An 18,757-nucleotide genomic window follows, 5' to 3' on the forward strand; every position below is an offset into this window, starting at 1 on the left:
GAGTGTTGCACGCATCAGGGGTCAGGCATGTTGTGCTCTTTGCTGAGGGTGCCGGCCTGTTCTGTGAGCTTCAGCTAAAGGGCGTGCATTCCTTCCTAAATTTGGCTTCCCTTGGAAATGGGTGCAAGGGAAGATGTGAACTCTAGGCCTCTTCGTCATCCACCTTATTCATAGAGAGTGTACTTAAATTTCCTTCTGTATCCTCTAATGCAATGTGTGTCCTCTGTCCATGCAGTTTAAGTTGTATCTTAATGGATGCTTGATATTCACCCTTCTCTCAGACTTTTCTGAAGCTTGCTATATATTTATTTTTATTATTTTAATCTGTTAAAAATCTTAAGTTTGACTTGTATTAAAAAGATGTGCTATTATTTCAATGTAATCCTGTAACTATGAAATGTAGGCATTGAAATTTGGTGTTTGTGCACCGTCAATTTACCTTTCAGGTGTTTGCTGACCACTGAGTTCAGTAATAACCATAAAGAACAAAATAGAAATTCACTAATAAAAAAAGAGTTATGTAGAACAACAGTTATCAGATTTCTTAGTGAGACTTCATTCTTTATTCTTATGCAAGACAGTCAGCCCTCAGGGAATATAGTTAAATTATTCCCTGCCTGCTGAATGCAAGTGGAACCTGTTCCAGCAAGGTGGAGAAAGGAACAAAAACATTTCCAGTTTTAATACAGGAAGCTTCCCCCCCCCCGCCAAATGTCCTGAGTCTCTTGCTCATAGCTTAGCTTAATTTAAAAAAATATGCTAAGAGTACCCATAGGTCTCTTTTGTTTTGGAACTGATTTCTCCTCTTCCCAGATAAAATAATTGGGATAGGAAACCCCTTTAAATTGAAAACTAACCAATTTTTCAAAGACAGCATTGTTTCTGAAAGTGTGGCAATACCTAGCACTATATTGTACAGTGTAGGGTTTTTGTGTGTTCGTGTTATGCGGTGATGTTTAAAAAGAAGTCTCATGCAAATTCATCAAGTGCTTACCTGAGACAGTCTACAAATACATAGTAAGAATTTTGTGTTACAAAGTAATATAATTCAAGACAGAATACAGAAAATACAGGTTTAATTGATGTGTTATGTTTTATGTGCAAATTAAGATAAAGTTTACAATTGCCTGTTTTGTGCTAAAAGATTTTTTACTTAAGTTGTATGGTGAAAAGGTAACTTGAGGACAAGTGTAAATACATGCTGAAAGGGAATAGCCTAGCTAGTTTGTCAGGCCTTAATTTATTGGCTCGCTGCCAAACTCTTTCAAAATACCATGACCTTCTCATACGGAGCAAAATGTGTCTGTCAGTTAATTATTTTCATCTCCAAAATTTTTTCACAGAACTTCCTACACACAGTTTTTATTGTAAAACAATTCACTGTTTGTAATAAACTCAGATAAATTGGTGTCTGAAGAAAAAAAGATTATGACATTTAGATTTTGACTCTCTTTGATACGTACTCTGCTGTCATACAGTTGAATTTTGTTATTCCTGAAGATACGCTCCATACTCTGCATGTTTGATCGTCCTTCATGCATAAAACTTTCTTTGGATTGCATGTCTTGCAACAGAATTGTGCTTCATAATGCATTTTGTAGTCACTTGTGTACAGGACTGAGAAGACAACCTTCTGAGTTGACTCAATGAAGCAACAGTTTCATGATATAGTCATGTTGGCAGCAGTGCTGAATTAAAGGATTCCTGTCCACTGCTTTGTTTTCTTAATTTTGTGGAAATAAATCTATTTTAATTCTGGATTAGTTCAATAACCTGTTTTACAGCGCAGTCTTGCAAATGGCTGTCGTCATAGCTATAGGGTGGAAGAGGGAGTGGTGATGAGGTGATGTCAGTGGCCAGTGTTGTGGAAGAGGTACGGGAGATAATTAAGCAGGCATTGGTACCAATGCAAGCTCCTTTATGCTGAAATACTGTCCTGACCAAATTGGTTGGGTTGCATACAGCTGAAACACTCATGAGACACATGAATGATCCCATTTATCGTGATGGAGTGTTAACACCTTAACAGGTATTGTGTGGAGGTCTTATTGTTAATATTGTAATTCCTGTGAGTCCCTGGCAGAGTAAGGGCCCGTTTTGTTAGTCTTTCACATAAAGCTGTGTCAACTAAATCAAGATACTGCGGTATATAGTGGAAAAGTTACAAATTAGAGATAAGGCCATTAATTGAAGTTTGAATTCACTAGCATACATGTTGCACTGTGGGTTTTGGGGGGGTCTGGTATTTCTTTTTCTGCAGTGAATGCTTATGTAGTCATCTTTTAATGACTAAAACCTAGAAAGGTGAAATACATTTTTACAAATGAATTCAAAATCACTACTTTTATTGTAAATCAAAATTCTAATTAAACAGCTGTGTAGTTTTGTAACTTCACTTTCTCAGAACAGTTCTATGTATGCATTTGAAGGTCTGCATCTAAATCATTGTGTGTACAAGTAGACTGTACAGTCGAGACTGAACAGAAGAGATGGATTTTAAACTATTAAATAAGCTTGCATACAGGTTTTGTGAGCAAAAATGCTAAGAAACAAACTCAGTCATCAAATTGGATTGGGTCACAGTGGTTTTAGGGAGCTAAAAGTCTTTTGTGAGCTACTTTCCTGGGTTCCTGGATGCAAACATAGTTTAACTTTGAAATCTGAAAATTTAGCTTTTATTTCTAAGATTACTGTCATACCATAAATAAACTACAAAAAATTTTTCCTGCAACTATACTGCCATCTGGAAACAAGATTTGAGGGGTGTGAACTTCCATAATACATGTCCCTTTTATTCATCACTTGTGATGCTTTCTACTCCTGCTTCCTCATCTTGTTAGTTCAAGATTGGCATTACCCAGTGTAACTGGACAGCTGAGAGCATGGAACTTACTTCATGCTAAGAAGTTAACTTTTAATTTAAAGTTGACCTATAGATAACAACCAGTGATTAATGATTTGAAACAGAAAAGTAATCAGTAAGAATACTGATACAGAGATGCAGCAGTTGTTTTGGGGTACAAGTAATAAGGATATACTTGGTTATTTTATTTTTAATTTTATTAATATTTAAATTACATAATTCTGAAATTTCCCTGTGATTTTTATTTGAAAATTTATTGTTAATAAAATTAAAACTCATAATCAATGTGAAACATTTCAATTTACCCAAATTCTTCTTGTCTGTGTGTCAATTTTCACTTAAATGAAAAATGCCGAACCTGTTAGTTACAGGATAAAAATTCATCTGTAAAGTTATCTCTCACAAAAAAAAAAAAAGAGAAATAATATATATTTTCCAAGATAACTATAAGAATGATCCAGAACAATTATTCAGAAGATATCTGCTACTAGAAATTTTAAGAAAATTTATGTGCTGTATTTTCACCATGTAGCTGCAAATGGAAAGCTACAGCATTGCTGCAAATTTTATAAATTTATGCAATTACCTGACAGTTTCTGAAAAGATGTAATTGTCTTTTTATTAGAAGATATTGGTCATTACGTGGACACATCTATTCTACAGGGATAATCTGATTGTTGTGGTACACAACTAGTATAGTAACACTATTAGTTTAATCAAGCCCTTTGGTTTCAGAGCAGTTACATGCAGACAGTTGTGCACCATTTTAAGTGATGCTCAGTAAAGATACTGCTTTAGTAATCACTGATAATTAGCACCTAAGTGGACTCATTTTTGTTTGTGTGGTTTTGTTCTTTATTTTCACTCTAGTATGCCAGTGTCGAGAAAGATGGCGAGCATTACATGACCCCAGAAGATTTTGTGCAAAAATACCTAGGACTTTATACAGATCCGCGTTACAATCCTAAAACAGTGCAGCTGTTGGCTGGAGTGGCAGATCAAACAAAGGATGGGTGAGAATTTTGCTTTCCATTAGAAGCTTGTAATGCATGGGTGAATGCATAAGTGAATGAGTTTGGTAATTTCATCTTCTAAAATACATTATTGATTTTATTACGCTTCAAGCTTCTTTAGATGATAAGTTTTTTCTCAAGTACAATAGACTATAAATTTGTGGAAATTGGGAAAAAATACAGTGTTAAGCAATGAAGAGGTCAATGCATTTTTTAAATTAAGATTTGTTTTAATGGAGTTTTAACAGTTACTACAAATGCAGAGGAAGTTGAACTGCAAATAAGTTTACTGTAGTATGATTGCCTTGGAAAAGTTCTTTTCTGTATACTCACGTCAATGATCAGGTATTACGTAGAGTTTTCAGTACTTGTAATGAAACATGGAAATATGGAAAAGCTTTCTTATTTCTGTAGCGTGCAATTCAAATCAAACCGTTGAGTAGTTTTTTAAAGTGCTGGCTATTAGGAGAGAGAGATACCAATGACGCTATGAAGGAAGAAGGTGTTTGCCTAATCAAGATAAGGTCACGCCACATAAAGCTTTTCCAACTCTGCTTACAGATGATATTACTTGGTTTTAGACAGTTCTCTGAAACTAATTTACAAAATGTCCACTCCACTGAGGTAGTACCCTCAAACTCACTGTTCTTCAAATGACCATTTTCTCTTGCTTTATGTAGGCTTCTAGCTTTGGCCTTGGATTGTAGTAGGAAGTGTGGACATTGTTAAAGTAAAGTGAAAAGGTTAAGATGAATCATAAGAAGTCAAGAATGCAGAAGGGAGTGGGTATTTTGTGGAGAACAGAGAAAGTTGCTTTTAAAACAGTATACAATACATTTGTAAATATAGGGATGTAACTTAAATTTGAAAGCCCCGTGACCTCCTTGGATTTGTGAATCTAAATCTGACCTTTGACATCGCTTAAGTGTTTTTATATTCCTGTGTTCTGCTTTAGAATATTTTATTAGTTTGCATAGTATCCTGAGCAGTTTTCACAATATCTGTGCTTTACAAATAAAATTGTATATGCTATATACAATTTACACTAAACAACAAATACAGGATCTCCTGTTTGATGTAACGTTACATGATTTTTTTTATTTTATAAAGCTGCAGTATTTTGATAATACATTTGATATATACATACACTTGGTAAATCCAAATAACCTGTCTCTGTTTGCAATACATGGCTGCAGTTTGTTGCATTATTATGGATTGAAAATGCTATTTTGTATGTATCTGTCGAAGTAATCATCTAATTGATGACTAGTAAACCAACACGTTGAGTATCTTGTTTCTCTGAAAGCTGTTGGTTATCTTTTACAGTGTGCATTTCTGCAGGAAATGTTTTATAAAAGAATCTTTCTTACATTAAGAAATCAGTAATTTGTTTTATTGCTACAACAGAACTTTACGTTGATGCATCACTTTTTTTCTTGCTTTCTCTGTGAATATAAGTTTGTTTTGTTTTGTTGTTTTGTTGTTTGTTTTTTTTAAATATGGGTGACGTTTGAAATGAGGTAATCAAATATGGGTAAGTGTGCTTTATCTACTTCTGTATGGGAACAGTGGTAATAGGAATTATGACCATATGGTCAGCAATACAAAATGTTTGTCTGTATGAATACCTGTTGACACTTGTCAGAAACTTATTTTCCTAAATGTTCCAGTCTATATTGATCTCTAATCTGTATTTCATGTGAAGAATTTGTTACACTCCCATCATCATCATTGGATTATATGTTTATTTTTGCATTCACATTCTGCCTTTTGTAGTGAGCTGTAATATATCAAAATCCAGAGTCTCATAACTATATCATCTGCACAGAGAGTTTAATCTGTAGCATGACTAATTATTATAATCTTCAACTGAATTCCAGAATGCATTACATCTTTCCAAGGACTTAAAGTTGCTTTATGAAGTCTGAGGAAGTATCAGGAGTCCTATTCCATACAGACATTTGTAAATTAAATGACAGCCCAAAGTCACAGAGCCAGTCATTGAAAAGCTTTGGGTTCTGTAATGAAATTTAATTCCTATATCTGCTATCATATTCTCTTAGCCTTGCTTACCCTTCAAATAAACATGCAAAGTGGGTTTGGTAACTTTTCTTTGTTAATATTTTTTTATTTATTTTATTTTTATGTTTGGCACTTTAGAAAAAAAAAAAGCATATTTTGGAACTGGCTGTCTGTAGGCATATGTTTAAAAAAATGTATTTTTACTTTTTCCTGATGGTAATTATTTAACTGTTCCAAGTGCTACTGCCTTCTCCCGTTACTACCGTACAAGACTGGTTTGCTTAAGTGGAACTCTGTAAGGTAGTCCTTAAAACTGATGAGTCTTCACTTTCCAAGTGTTTAGTCCTCATTGTTACAAATGCATGTTCAGAGAAATTAATGTGATGAGGTCTAAATTAGAATTTGGCCTAAACTGCCTTGTCTGCTGTCTGTTTAATACAATGGGATTTTAACGATGCTGTAGGTAAGCATTCCTATGTCATCAGACTGCAGGCACTACTTTAGAAATTAGGATACGTATCCTCTCTGAATAATGCACTTATATATGTGTGCCAAAACCAGCTTCCTAATTACATAAGTTAATTAATATTTGTGGGTATTGCAGTTTTAAAATCAAAGATGTTCTTCTGCCTTCAAACCTTCAAAATTTCACAGTAGTCGTTCAGACTTTCATTTCAATTGCTTGTTTCTGGCTACTCTGCTTATCAGCATATCGTTCTTAAAATTTGGAAATGTGTTCTTCTTAAGCTAAGTCCTCAAGAAAGAGTTGACACACTTGAGAGCCACAACAGAGCCATACATAACATTTAAAAGCTGTCTTGTGTGGGAAAAAAAGAGCAAAGAGTTGTAGTAGGAAAGAAGGAAAGATAGAGAAGAGTTGTAAACACATGGCTTTGGGGTGCCTTTGAAGAGGAACAGAAGAAGTAAGAGGAAAGGAAATTTCTTAAAATGTTACAGATAAAATGAAAGGTGAGTGATTTGATATCGTTATGGACTCTGTAATGCAACGGGTTCACTGAATGATACTTGAGTAGCGTTTGGGTGGGAAGCTCCATCATTCTGTTTAATCCAGCTCCTGTTATCTCCGCCCCAATGGATAATGGAGGATCACAGGGGATACCCCTGCTCTTAGGCATTGCAAATTGGATATATGGAAAGGAAATTGAATGTGTCTGTCTCCTTTTGCTGTAGGCACTGTTAAAGTGAGACCTCTGAAGACGGCTTCTTTCAGATTCAGGCTTCTACGAATGCGTTCTACAGAGATCGTCACTTGATTCTGTCAGTTATAAAGCTTCCTGGTTAGGAATTAATTTGTGTGTCAGGTTTATGCTTGTATGTGAGATATATTTTGAAATTATATTATTTACAATTATTTTAGAGGACATTCTATTTCTCTGATACTAAACCCTTATTTATCAAGATCATCCTTTGGAAGAAATTGACTTTGCATCTGAAGAACCATTCTCGCATCTTTGATTTTTGTGGCTTAAGTGTGACAAATTAATATCATAATTCTATATTTGCCGTATCTTAAGTCCTTTCAAAATCACTACATTTTTTTCCTGTATTTTCTGTGTAATGCATATATGCGAGAATGCTACCATATGTAACCTTGTTTAAAGTATCTCAATTCTGCTTTAGGTGTGCTTTGACAGAGAAAGACTAGATAAAATAATGAATAGTATGGCTTGATTTTTTTTTTCTATAGGGAACAGAATTTATACTTTGCTCTTTAGCAGTAAGCAGTATATGTGTAAAGTAATCACTCTGAGCTAATGATCTCCTATGAAAAGTACTAAATTCAGATTGATTATGTACATTTTCTAGGACAATGTACCATCTACAGTGATATTGTATGTTTTAACAGCATCTACTGAAATAGTATTTTTTTAATTTAATTTTAAAATTTTAATTAAAATTCTTATTTCCATTGATAATTTATTTGATGCTCAATAGACATCCTATCATTTATTTCCATAAACTGAGCTCAGGAACTTGTAACTGGATGGAATATTGAAGTCATCAAGATAAGTCCCCTATTTTTACAAGGATGAAAACACACAGTAGTTTTAATAAACCAAGTCTGCTGTTAAAACCTAAGGTTTATACTTGCAGTATGCTGGAAAGGCCACAGTATGTGCCTGCTCTAAATATCTTTATAGGTATGTGATTTTGTTCTTGTGCCAACGTTATCCTTTATCTTCTCCTGGTTTAGGTCTTACCTTTCTGCAGCTGTTCTTACATACAGCATTAGGATCCTGTCTAAATGTTTTTTCTGTTTTTCAGAATAAGCTGAGTTCCACCAGAAAAGTTATTTATGATTATCCTGATAAGTTACCTGTGCACACATTCAAGTCTGAGTTTATATGTGTTGAACGCAAGAAATTGAATTTCTGTGCAGTATTCCAGAGATGTTGTGGGAACCCTACCCGGGGATACCGCTGCTCCCTTATCTCATGCTGAAACAGCTTTCCTAATGCATCCTGAATTACATTTTTCTGTATAGTGACTGTCTTGCATACACAACTCAGAATCTTGTGATCTGCTGTTACACTTAAGTCCATCCCTGCCTTGGTCATGTCTGACTGTCCATATGTCCAAGTGTTCTTATAGTTTCTTCCTTTCTTGTCCTCAAGTACACGACTTTGTGGGTCATGTTATATTTGAAGTGTAATATTTTTTCTATATACAGAGTGAAGTACAACTTTTTCTGAACCTGTTTGGTTTTTATGAAGTTATATGTTGTTTTAAGAAGATATATATATTGTATAGTATATTCCTATACTTGCATTAAACTCTCTTTTCCTTCTCAGTAGAAATACATATATAAATTAGTATTATAATGAAAACTCTGTAAATTTCATGGTGGTAGAATTTCTGTGGGTTTTTTATGTCTTAATTTTTAAGTGCTGTCTCCTTACGTTTATAATTACAAGGTAATAAATTGTAGGTATTCACTGAGAATTGATTATATTTTGTTGTTGATAGATATGAAGAATTCAGTCATTTTATAGAGGAAGAAACTGAGTTGCGTAAAGGTTAAGTAACTATTTAAATGTAACAAATATTTTTTTCAGTTTCTAGTGTGAGGTCTTAATGTTTTGTATTAGAATTTTATTTCAATAATTGAGTCACACAGTTTTCTAGAGCATCAAACACAAAATATCATTAGTATTGTGCATATTTTTTTGAAATCTTTATAACTTCTGTGTTTTCCTTTGTAGGTTGATTTCCTTTCAAGAATTTTTGGCATTTGAATCTGTTTTGTGTACTCCAGATGCAATATTCATTGTTGCTTTTCAGTTATTTGACAAGAGTGGCAATGGCGAAGTAACATTTGGTAAGAAAATCTAAAGAAAAACAGTTTAAGAACGTGATTATAATTGTATAAATCATAATAATGGTTCATCACCATTGGTGCATAGAAATGCATATTGTACAGTACTGGACTGATTTTCTGAGAGTTTGCATGAGTAAAACTTTTTTTTTTCTTTCAAGTGATACAAGCTTAAGAAATACACAGAAACAAAATGTATTTTTCTCTATCTTTTTGAATCAAGATTTTTCATGTTTCTGAAGGAGTTAATACAATCTTGTTCTGTTCAGTGTCATCCTCAGTCTAATTCTTTGTCTTGGACTTTGAACTCCTTCAATGATGAGGGATTTTTGAAATACGTTCTGGATCTCCGTGTATCTTTGAAGAATTGTCATTAGATACAGTAACAGCTCGATATAGCAATGAAGGAGGTCTAATCTTTTGAAGTCCTAGTTTAGTGTTCCTTTTTCTTGAGGAGCAAATCTTACTTTAATGTTATGAGTGTAGCTTCCAACTAGATCATATACTTGAAAAATTAGGAAGAAAATATGGCCTTTAAATTTTGTTAGTTTTTTTTCCCCCCTAATCACATACATTAGTAATTGGACAAAATTCTTTAGGCTAACTATACTGCTTTATGATGTTGCTAAATAACTGTTATTAACATTGCAGTTTAAGGAGGACTAGGGTTTATTTTTAAAACTTCATATGTTTATGAAAATTAGATAAATCAATGCTAAGAATTTTAATAAAATGCAATGAGAATTAAATGTTACTTCTATCCAAAAGAATAAAGCTCTCAATAAAAAAAAAAAACATGCTTGGATTTGTAACCACTTGCTGTTTGTACTATTTCATTCTTATGAAAATTGTTGCAACTTGTTGAAAAAAACCTTCTTTTTATGGAAACAAACCGCTTGACTTATGATGTCTGTTAAAGTGCATCGTTAAATGAAGGGTCAAATACTAAGCAATTTGCATACACAACACCTTGAAAATAAAATCTTTAGAACTTAAGTAAAGGTGAAATCAGTAAATGCAGTCATTAGGAAGTAGACAAACTACTATAATCTGTGTGACCATGTTAATGATGGTATATTTAATAATCTCACAAAATGGGGATGTGCACTTTGTAGCTCTCATGAACACACTTGAAATAGCTGGTTCCATAAATGAACAAAAAGTGATTTCAGATTGTATACAGATTCCTCAATCAGACTGAGGATTGTTATTTTTATGACCACATCATTATATTAAAGGCTAAAAGAACTACACAAACAAGAGAAACTGTAAAACAGAAAATGGCACGATTTTTTCCATATCTTTCTCGCTGAATTTTTTTTATAAGGCTGATAAATCTTGAATAGGAAACTCTTTAGGGAAATGAAAATCTACTATTGGTTTCTTGTTTTTACAAAATTAATTCTTTTGCAATTATTACTGCATTTAATGGTATGTTGTAACATCAGTGGTACATATTTTTTGTGCTGCCGTTCCCACATTTACTGCTGCTTTTTTTCTTTTGTTGTTGTTGTTTGTAACATGGGCTACTTATTTTTACTTCGTAGGCATATGATACAAATTAATGCACATGGGAAAAATATGAATGACAATATATGACATATTCAGAATGTAGCAACTCTGGAGTCAATTTCCAAGTCGGTCTTGTGGCCTATAGAGGCTGTTTTCTAAATGAATCCTGGCCTCTTTTCGTGTTCAAACCACAGAAACAGAAAGGCACGGAGTTCAGTTTCATGTAAAAACAGGAGAATATGTAAAATTAGGTCCTAAAGTTAAAAGTTGTATTAAATTATTTGAAATACACTGAAATGGAGTAAGTTTTGACAATTGGTGTGAGAATTGCTCTCAGTCAGGTCAACTCTCTTTTATGAGTGTGTAATGTATCCAGTCTGCAGATAGACCATGTTGGTTATGGGAGCAAACGTGAGCAAACGTGAGTCAAGAGCTTCTAGCTCAGATGCAATGCTATGTGGATGTGATTGTGTTGATTCCAAAGCTGACTCAAGCCAGTAAGTCTTTCAAGGAGTGACATGGATTTACTGAGATTTTTCTGCACTGTGCATCTGGAACAAGGGGTGGAGGTGCTGGAAAGTGGAATACAGAATCAACCTGTGTCTCTTAGGCCAGTAACATGAACCCAACACCGGCCTTACTGGATGTGAGACAATGTCCCAAAATCATTTGGGTATGACTATATGGCATTTTCAAACAATATCCTGATCTAATCAAATTTTCAGTTACCTGGAGAAAGTTCATCATACTTGTTTTTTAGGGCTGGCTCTATTTGAAAGTAAGTTGCTCCAGTCAGGTTCACATCTGCTTTTAAGTATTTATATACTGATAGGGACTCGGACCATACTTGAGCACTTTAGCTTCCTGTGGTCCTCTTTAGCCTCAGTCTGCCACGTGTCTCTTCAGAATTTTAGCTTCCAACTCTCCAATGAGGCGACTGTTAATTAAATTGTACTACAGAAGAACCTCTGTCTTATGAGTTGAGAAATGGAAGAGGACAGAGATATTATGATTCTTTGGAAACTATTTGGTAGAAATACTTGTCGGCTATGCTATGCTAATCAATGTCTTTGTCTGTGCAATATCATATGTTAATTTGGACTGTTGAAACAGGAGGCCTTCTGTCACTTTAATCTCATCTACTTTCTTACTGCTTTGGAATGTTTTTCCAGGAGTTTTGGACTCCAGAAATTCTGTATGAATGACGTTTGTAAAAGTGCAGATAGTATGCTGCAATATTTGTATAGTAGGTCCGTTGCAAGAACGTAAAATTTGACTTAGTTTGTATGAGTAAACTGTACAGCATGCTCAGTACTCGTATTTACATGTTTCAGCTGCACTGAACTTGCTGCCAGTGTGGAGTAAAAAGCAATAAAATGAATATTTTAATAACTCCTTGATATAAGTGCCAGTGTAGTTTAAATGACTTTTTAATCATGGAGAAATAGGAAAAAAGGCTTTATTTTTATTGTATGTCTTCATAAATTATTCCTAGGTGAATATTTTATGGGAAATGTGTTGTTGATAAGCTCTTACAATATTGCTTTAACTCTAAAATATTTTAAAGGTAACAGCTAAAGCAGATAAAGAAAAGTGGGTTTTTTTTGCATGCATTGTCTTTCTTTTTGTGGGTTGTTATCTGTAGTCAGAGAAGATGGACAGCTACTGTGCTTTCTTGATCGTGGGATGTAACTGACTAAGCTACTTAACATGAGTGAAATATTTAAAAACAGTTCATAAAATTAATGCTATTGTACAAAGGAAACTTTCTTTTATTGCTATTCTGTGCAAGTCTTTTGACCTGAATTCAGGTTAAACCAAACCTAAATATTAAATCTGCTCAAGCCGTTTGATTTGCTTCCATGTTGAAGCAGATAATCCTTACTGTGGTTAAAAGGTGAAGTCTCAGACTACCACTGAAACTTCTCTCAAAAATAGGTTGTCTAACTGGAAGTAAAAGGATTCTTTGCAATTTATCACTTTGGCAAACCATACAGTGATCTGGACTATATCACTTTTAACTGGGATGTACAATTTCCAGGCTTTTTCCAGCTGTTCTTCCTTGTAGAGTCACCACAAAGAAAGCCATTCTCTGATAAACTGGAGAGTTTCAGAGACACTTTTTTGCTTAAACACCCATGCTGGAGTGGATAGAAAGATAGAGATAAAATAATGGGATTTTGAAACAATTTTACTGCCTTCATGTTTGTGTTTCTTCTGTATTCAGAATTTTTACATATTTTGGAGATAACTGGAAAACATTTGTGGAACTGAACATAAGGCTTTTAAAAACATGCTGCAACTCAAAATCTAATTAACAATATTTTGCAGAGTATAATGGCCTCTTTTTTTAAAGGCACTGGGGGTAGTAAGGGGTTGGATACCTAGTAATGCAACTATGTGAAAATTACCATGATATTGGTGAACTGAAATAATAAACATCAGTGTAATATTTTCAAAAGTTGGGTATACAGTGATACTGAAATCTTGTCCATCTATTTTCTTAAACAAATTTTAATCTGGGAGAGAAAGTTCAGATTTCCCTTAATCAGGTCATAGAGTTTGAGAACACTGGAAGAAGATGAGTGAGAAGAACAAGAGAAGGGAGTTGAATATATGTTGTTCTTAGCTTTTGAGTATTATTTTTAAGGAAACACAGATCACTCCTGGTACTCGCTTGTGCCCCATTTCCAAAAGAGCAAATGGATTGAAAGTGCTAGGATTTGGATTTAATCTTAAGAGTTGTGCTTTATTAAATATTATTTGCAGTCATAAAGGCTGGAAATCTTTTAAAATGTAATCAGAAAAAAAATCTCATAATCACATGGCTACAGATCTGAGGTTATAAGAAAAACACCCTGTTTTTATCAAGTGTGCTGTAAACAAGAGCTGCTATTTTTCTTGGTTTCCTGGTAGCCATACGTTAGGTGCCTGTTTTCAAGATGTCTTTTTCTTAATTCTTGCAGACAATGTAGGAAACATCACTGTACGTTACAGCTTTATTTTGTCCTCATATTTTTTATTTTTTTGTTTGTTTCTTTCCTGTTGTGTGATTCTTTCAGGTTTAAACCACAGTTTTAAGCACTTGCTAGGAGTGCAGGATGGGAGCCCCTCATTTTTTATAATAATAATATAATATTAACTTCAAAACCATAGTTCAGCAAGAGGGAACAGAAAAGGAGAGCTCCACATTAAAATTATATATATTGACAATTTGTTGTTACAACTGTCACTAATACTAGCCTTAAACAGAATCACTAATCCTTTGAAAATAAGGGTAGAAATGCAATGTAACTATTTCTAGTTTAGCTTTCTCACCTTTCCTGCCACTTGTCATTTTGCTCTCATGTCGAAGTAATTATTCCATTTTTTACTTTTGGATCACGTTTAATATACTTCTGTTGCATCAGGTGCTACAAAAAAAAGTCTTTTTGCCCTTAACTGTGATTTTTTTATTTTATGCTTGAAAATTAAAATATGTAAAATTTGCTGTTAACAGAAATAGTGAAACATAACAGCACAGAATATGTTAAAATGTATTATGTTCATTAAGGCTCAAATACGTACAAATGGGACTGTAGATGACTGAGTAGACAGATTTAAAAAGCCTGCCCTATTAAACAACAAACCTTTAGCATACTTATGCTAGTACTTAAAACGATCAAATTTATATTTTTGTCTCTCCAACAAGCATGGTTGATGTTCCATCACTGGTGAGAGGGAACGGCGAGCTCTGTTAACAGATTGATGGTACTGAAATAGTGTGAAGTTTCCACTCTGCTTCCTGGGGAGCTGATAAGTCAAAATAATAGGTACTACGTCAACGCTTACTTGGGGTATTGAGCTCATCCCCATCAACAAGACTCAACAAGTCCTAGTGTTCATGACTTCAAGTATTCTTCCTCCTTCTGTGAAATTCAGTATTGCCTAAAAACTTTGTTTTTCTTAGATCATTTTCCGGAGCCTGATAGGTAACAGCGTTTCATGGCGGTTGAGCCAGTCATGTCTATGCTGCCTGCAGATAGCTGCTCCAGGCATCTATAATTTGTTTAAAATGATTGGGTGGGAAAATTCTGAAGCAATCTTGAGAGAATGCGTGTCGCCTTGGAGGTAATGTACTAGTGCACTAGAGTAGTAGGTTTATTGTTCCTGGGGCTGATGGTAAGTTGAGTATGTCATCAGGCTGCTGACTTATATGCCTATCTGAGAAGAAAATGCATTGCTATAAGCCTGGAAAGAAAGTTATCAGCTCAGTAGGAAAGAATTCCACTGTTGAAAGGTGAGCAAAGTGTAGGAGAAGACATTAGTAAATGAGCAACGTGTATGGATAGGGACAATGAATGCATTCTGTAAAATGTCATACTGAAATGAAAGGGTTTAAAAATAATTTGCTGTTTGCCCCCTGCAGAATAGCTCTGTTGGAAATTTGAAGTACTTGTAGTTTATCTTAATTTAGAAGCATTACTGGGTTTTGACTGAAGGAGATAAAAAAGAAAAAGGCAAAAACCCCCTGTGTCTGTACCTTAAAGTTACCTGTTTTCTTTGTTGTCAGTGCTTTGCTTCTGCTATGAAAAAAAATAAATTAAAAATAAGACATTTGATCATAATTCAAAGTGTTGAAGATGCAGGTGATGATCACATTATGTATAATTTCTGCAATGTGATTGTCCGTTTGCTGCTTCTCATCACACAAATTGTTAGTTGTGGTGGCTATTTCCTTTAATATAAGAGAATAGTCAACAAAATTGGATTAAAAAGGTATTCTTGATATATTGTGAAGAAAGTATTGCTACTCTTGGGTAGAAATAGTAAATTTTAGTGCTTATCCAGAGATGTTTGAGAATCCCAAATGGCTTTGGGAAATTGTATTTAGAGTTTCAACAGTTTTAACTGCGTCAGTTATTCACAAGTAGTACACAGTTTTGCTCCTGTACCCCAAAGGTTTCATAAACAAAGCCAACGTGGGATTAATTAAGCATTAGATACAACAGGATATTCTAAAACCCAGACTAGTGTAATAGATGCACTATACATTACTGATTGTGAGTGGTTGCCTGTAGAAGAAAAACAGATAAGGCACCTCAATGTTCAGAGAAGCAACAGGTTAATCTGGATGCCATTCTGTAAAGCTAGTTAGCCGCTACTGGGATTCTTCAAGTACCAATACACTCAACTGTTGAATATGAATTTATTCATTTACCTGTATTATTTTTATGTGCTGAAGAATCTTACTTGTGATGTGTTGACGACTAGTTTTAAACGTTTTTGAGAAGGAAAAATTAATAGTGTAGGAACCCCATTGTAGTATACCATTAAATGCTTGAATGAGAGTTGTGAAGAGACATGGGGCTTAAGTCTCACTAAAAATATTTGGAAGATCTGTCTTTATGAGCATGTACGAATATTTTCTTATAAGAAAAAAGTGAGACTTTGTTTTTTAAACCTTTCTCTAAGGTTAAAAGGAGCAATCACTGGAAACAATTGAAAATACGATTTAAATTTTCTGGCTTGCTTCAGCACGTTCCTTCCAAAGTTTTCATTAGGAGAACTGGGTGTGTATTAGAAGTCAGTTTTACAGGTGTGTAAGTAGTCACTAGTTGGCACCCTGTTTGTATGTTAGTAGCCAAGCCAATAGATCCAATTTAGCAGGACTGTCATCTATTCTGTTCACAGTTCAGTGCCATTTTACGAGCTCAGTAGTGAGCTGCACTGATTTGTTTGTGTTTGTAGTACATGAAGACTCAAGATAGCTTGGTCAGAAGTTGCAGTGCATCAGTGGTAGGTGGGGAGTTTATATTTACATCTCCAGGTTCCTTGCTCTCTAGCAATGATGAATGAATCTACTACAGATTAAAACTTTCAAAGGAAATATGGCAAAATAAATTAGTTTAGCACTATGTATCGGGTGCTTTATTTCTCATTTTTTTAACCCTCACCTTGCATATTGATACCAGTGAATAGGTATGAGTGGACAGTCACAAGCAGTCAGGGTAGTTTTTAAAGTTTCATGTTTATCTGAACTCCTTTAGCCCACCTTGCAGTGGAAACTATGGTTTAAATTGCAGCTTTTTGACTATAGTCTATGTTTGACCTTTAAGTAGGGGCTAAATTACAGTTAAATCACTTACTAGTCATAATCTCCCCTTTGAATATGTAATCCCAAAGTAACTGTGAAGCAAATGATCTAGCCAAGGAATCCTATTTTCTGTATTCCCGTTCTGAGACAGATTGTTCTGCACATTGCCCTTCCTTTCATAGAGTCATAGAATGTTTTGGGTTGGAAGGGACCTTGAGGATTACCTAGTTCCAACCCTCCGCCATGGGCAGGGACACCTTCCACTAGACCAGATTGCTCAAAGCCCCATCCAGCCTGTGATACAGGTCGTTAAAACCTAAGTCTTTTGCTTGCAGTATTCTGGAAAGGCTGTGGTATTGCCTCACTGAAAAGATAAAACCATGTAGTTATTTTCCTAGATTTGATCTAGAACTAGTAGAATGGCTATAGAATTGAAAGTATGAATGAAACAACTAGTCCTTTAGCATCGAGAAAGCAACACATTTACTGCAAGTAAGTAGCTCTTCATGGAATTACCAAATGATATTAAAATTCTTCTCATTGCATTTTGTCTTTTAGCAGAACTGTTTAAACATATAAAAGAAGAGGTGTGCTTTCAGCTAAAATATTTTGTACTTTGTTTTAAATATAAGCTATATGGCAAATTTTATTTTTGTAGTTAGGAGGTTCTAGGTTAGTTGATAAAAACAAATCAATTCAGGTACTTTGGGGTAGATTTTGAAAAGTCTTCACATGGTATGTCCAGTTATACTGTTTATGTGGTTGGATGATCTGCACAAAAAAGCAGGCTTGTTTTGCAGCATGGCAATGCTGTATATGAATAGAGCATGCTTGTTTTTCAGATGAGGTTTTTGACTGAATTCAGAGAATACATTTGGCATTGAGATTTCAGTTGCACAGTATACATATGGAGAATTCCATATTCTGAAGTGACAATTTTTTTTCTTCATTTAAAAGAGGACATCTCTATCTTCACTTATCTTAAAACATTTTAATAACTGAGACTACCAATTATGTTTTATAGGATTTGATTTTTGTGCTAAGGCCTTATCAAAAGCTTTTAATAAGGCGCTTTCTGCTGAGTTAATGATATGTTTTAGATGGCATTTCTTATACCTATCTTCAATAGACATAGTCAGACAGTGTGATTGTAATAATCAAGTTTCAATCAAACCATACTTAGTATGACAAATATTGCATGAGATTGTAATGCAGGTCTTCGTGCTCTTGATAAAGGGCTTAATTTGACTCCTAGCAGAGATGGAGAACCACTATTGATTATTATATCAGGATGCAAAATAGCTTTTATTTTTCATGTATGAGAGAAATTGCTTCTTAATTAAAACTAAATAAAGCATTCACTCCAAGGTTTTATGCAGTAATAGAGAAAGTATCATGTTGTGTCACAAATGTGTTCTTACACAGGTCTGTAAAGATTCTGTTAGCAATTATTCTTAACAAACTAAAACACTTCTTAAACAGCTGTTTAAAACATCATTTGTTTTTATCCTTCCTGGAATGTTTGTAGATTTACTGTACCCCAAAGCTTACTTGTTGTTTTTCCCTCTCTCAAAGCAAATGTCAAAGAAATATTTGAACAAACTATTATTCATCTTCAAATCCCCTTCAACTGGGACTGTGAGTTCATTCGACTGCATTTTGGACATAACAGGAAGAAGCATCTTAACTATTCAGAGTTCACTCAGTTTCTTGAGGTCAGTTATTAACCTTCTTCCAAAGTAGAACTGAAGTTCATTTTCACTTCTAATAATACACTAGTACCATTATAAATTTTGAGCTTTTTGTGGTAGTGATAATCATTATCTGATACTCATCCTGACAGTTATGATGAACTGTTATGTCTCCATACCAGTTCTTTAAGCAGTGTGTACTCATTGTGCTTTAACTTGAATGCTATCCTAGAAAAGAATGGG

The 18,757-nt window shown here is 34.3% G+C and overlaps 1 protein-coding gene across 1 annotated transcript in view; it reads left to right on the forward strand.

Annotated features, from left to right (window-relative positions):
• The window catches only part of SLC25A12 (solute carrier family 25 (aspartate/glutamate carrier), member 12), a 50,082-nt gene that overhangs the window by 1,891 nt on the left and 29,434 nt on the right, over positions 1-18,757 (forward strand). The window contains exons 2-4 of the mRNA XM_009894554.1: positions 3,734-3,876; positions 9,123-9,238; positions 18,399-18,538. Of these exons, the coding sequence (XP_009892856.1) occupies positions 3,767-3,876; positions 9,123-9,238; positions 18,399-18,538 (366 nt within the window). The 5' untranslated portion in view covers positions 3,734-3,766. The remainder of the gene's footprint in view (positions 1-3,733; positions 3,877-9,122; positions 9,239-18,398; positions 18,539-18,757) is intronic.

The sequence above is a fragment of the Charadrius vociferus genome, unplaced genomic scaffold, assembly GCF_000708025.1.
Source record: "Charadrius vociferus isolate BGI_N301 unplaced genomic scaffold, ASM70802v2 scaffold161, whole genome shotgun sequence".
NCBI lineage: Eukaryota > Metazoa > Chordata > Aves > Charadriiformes > Charadriidae > Charadrius > Charadrius vociferus.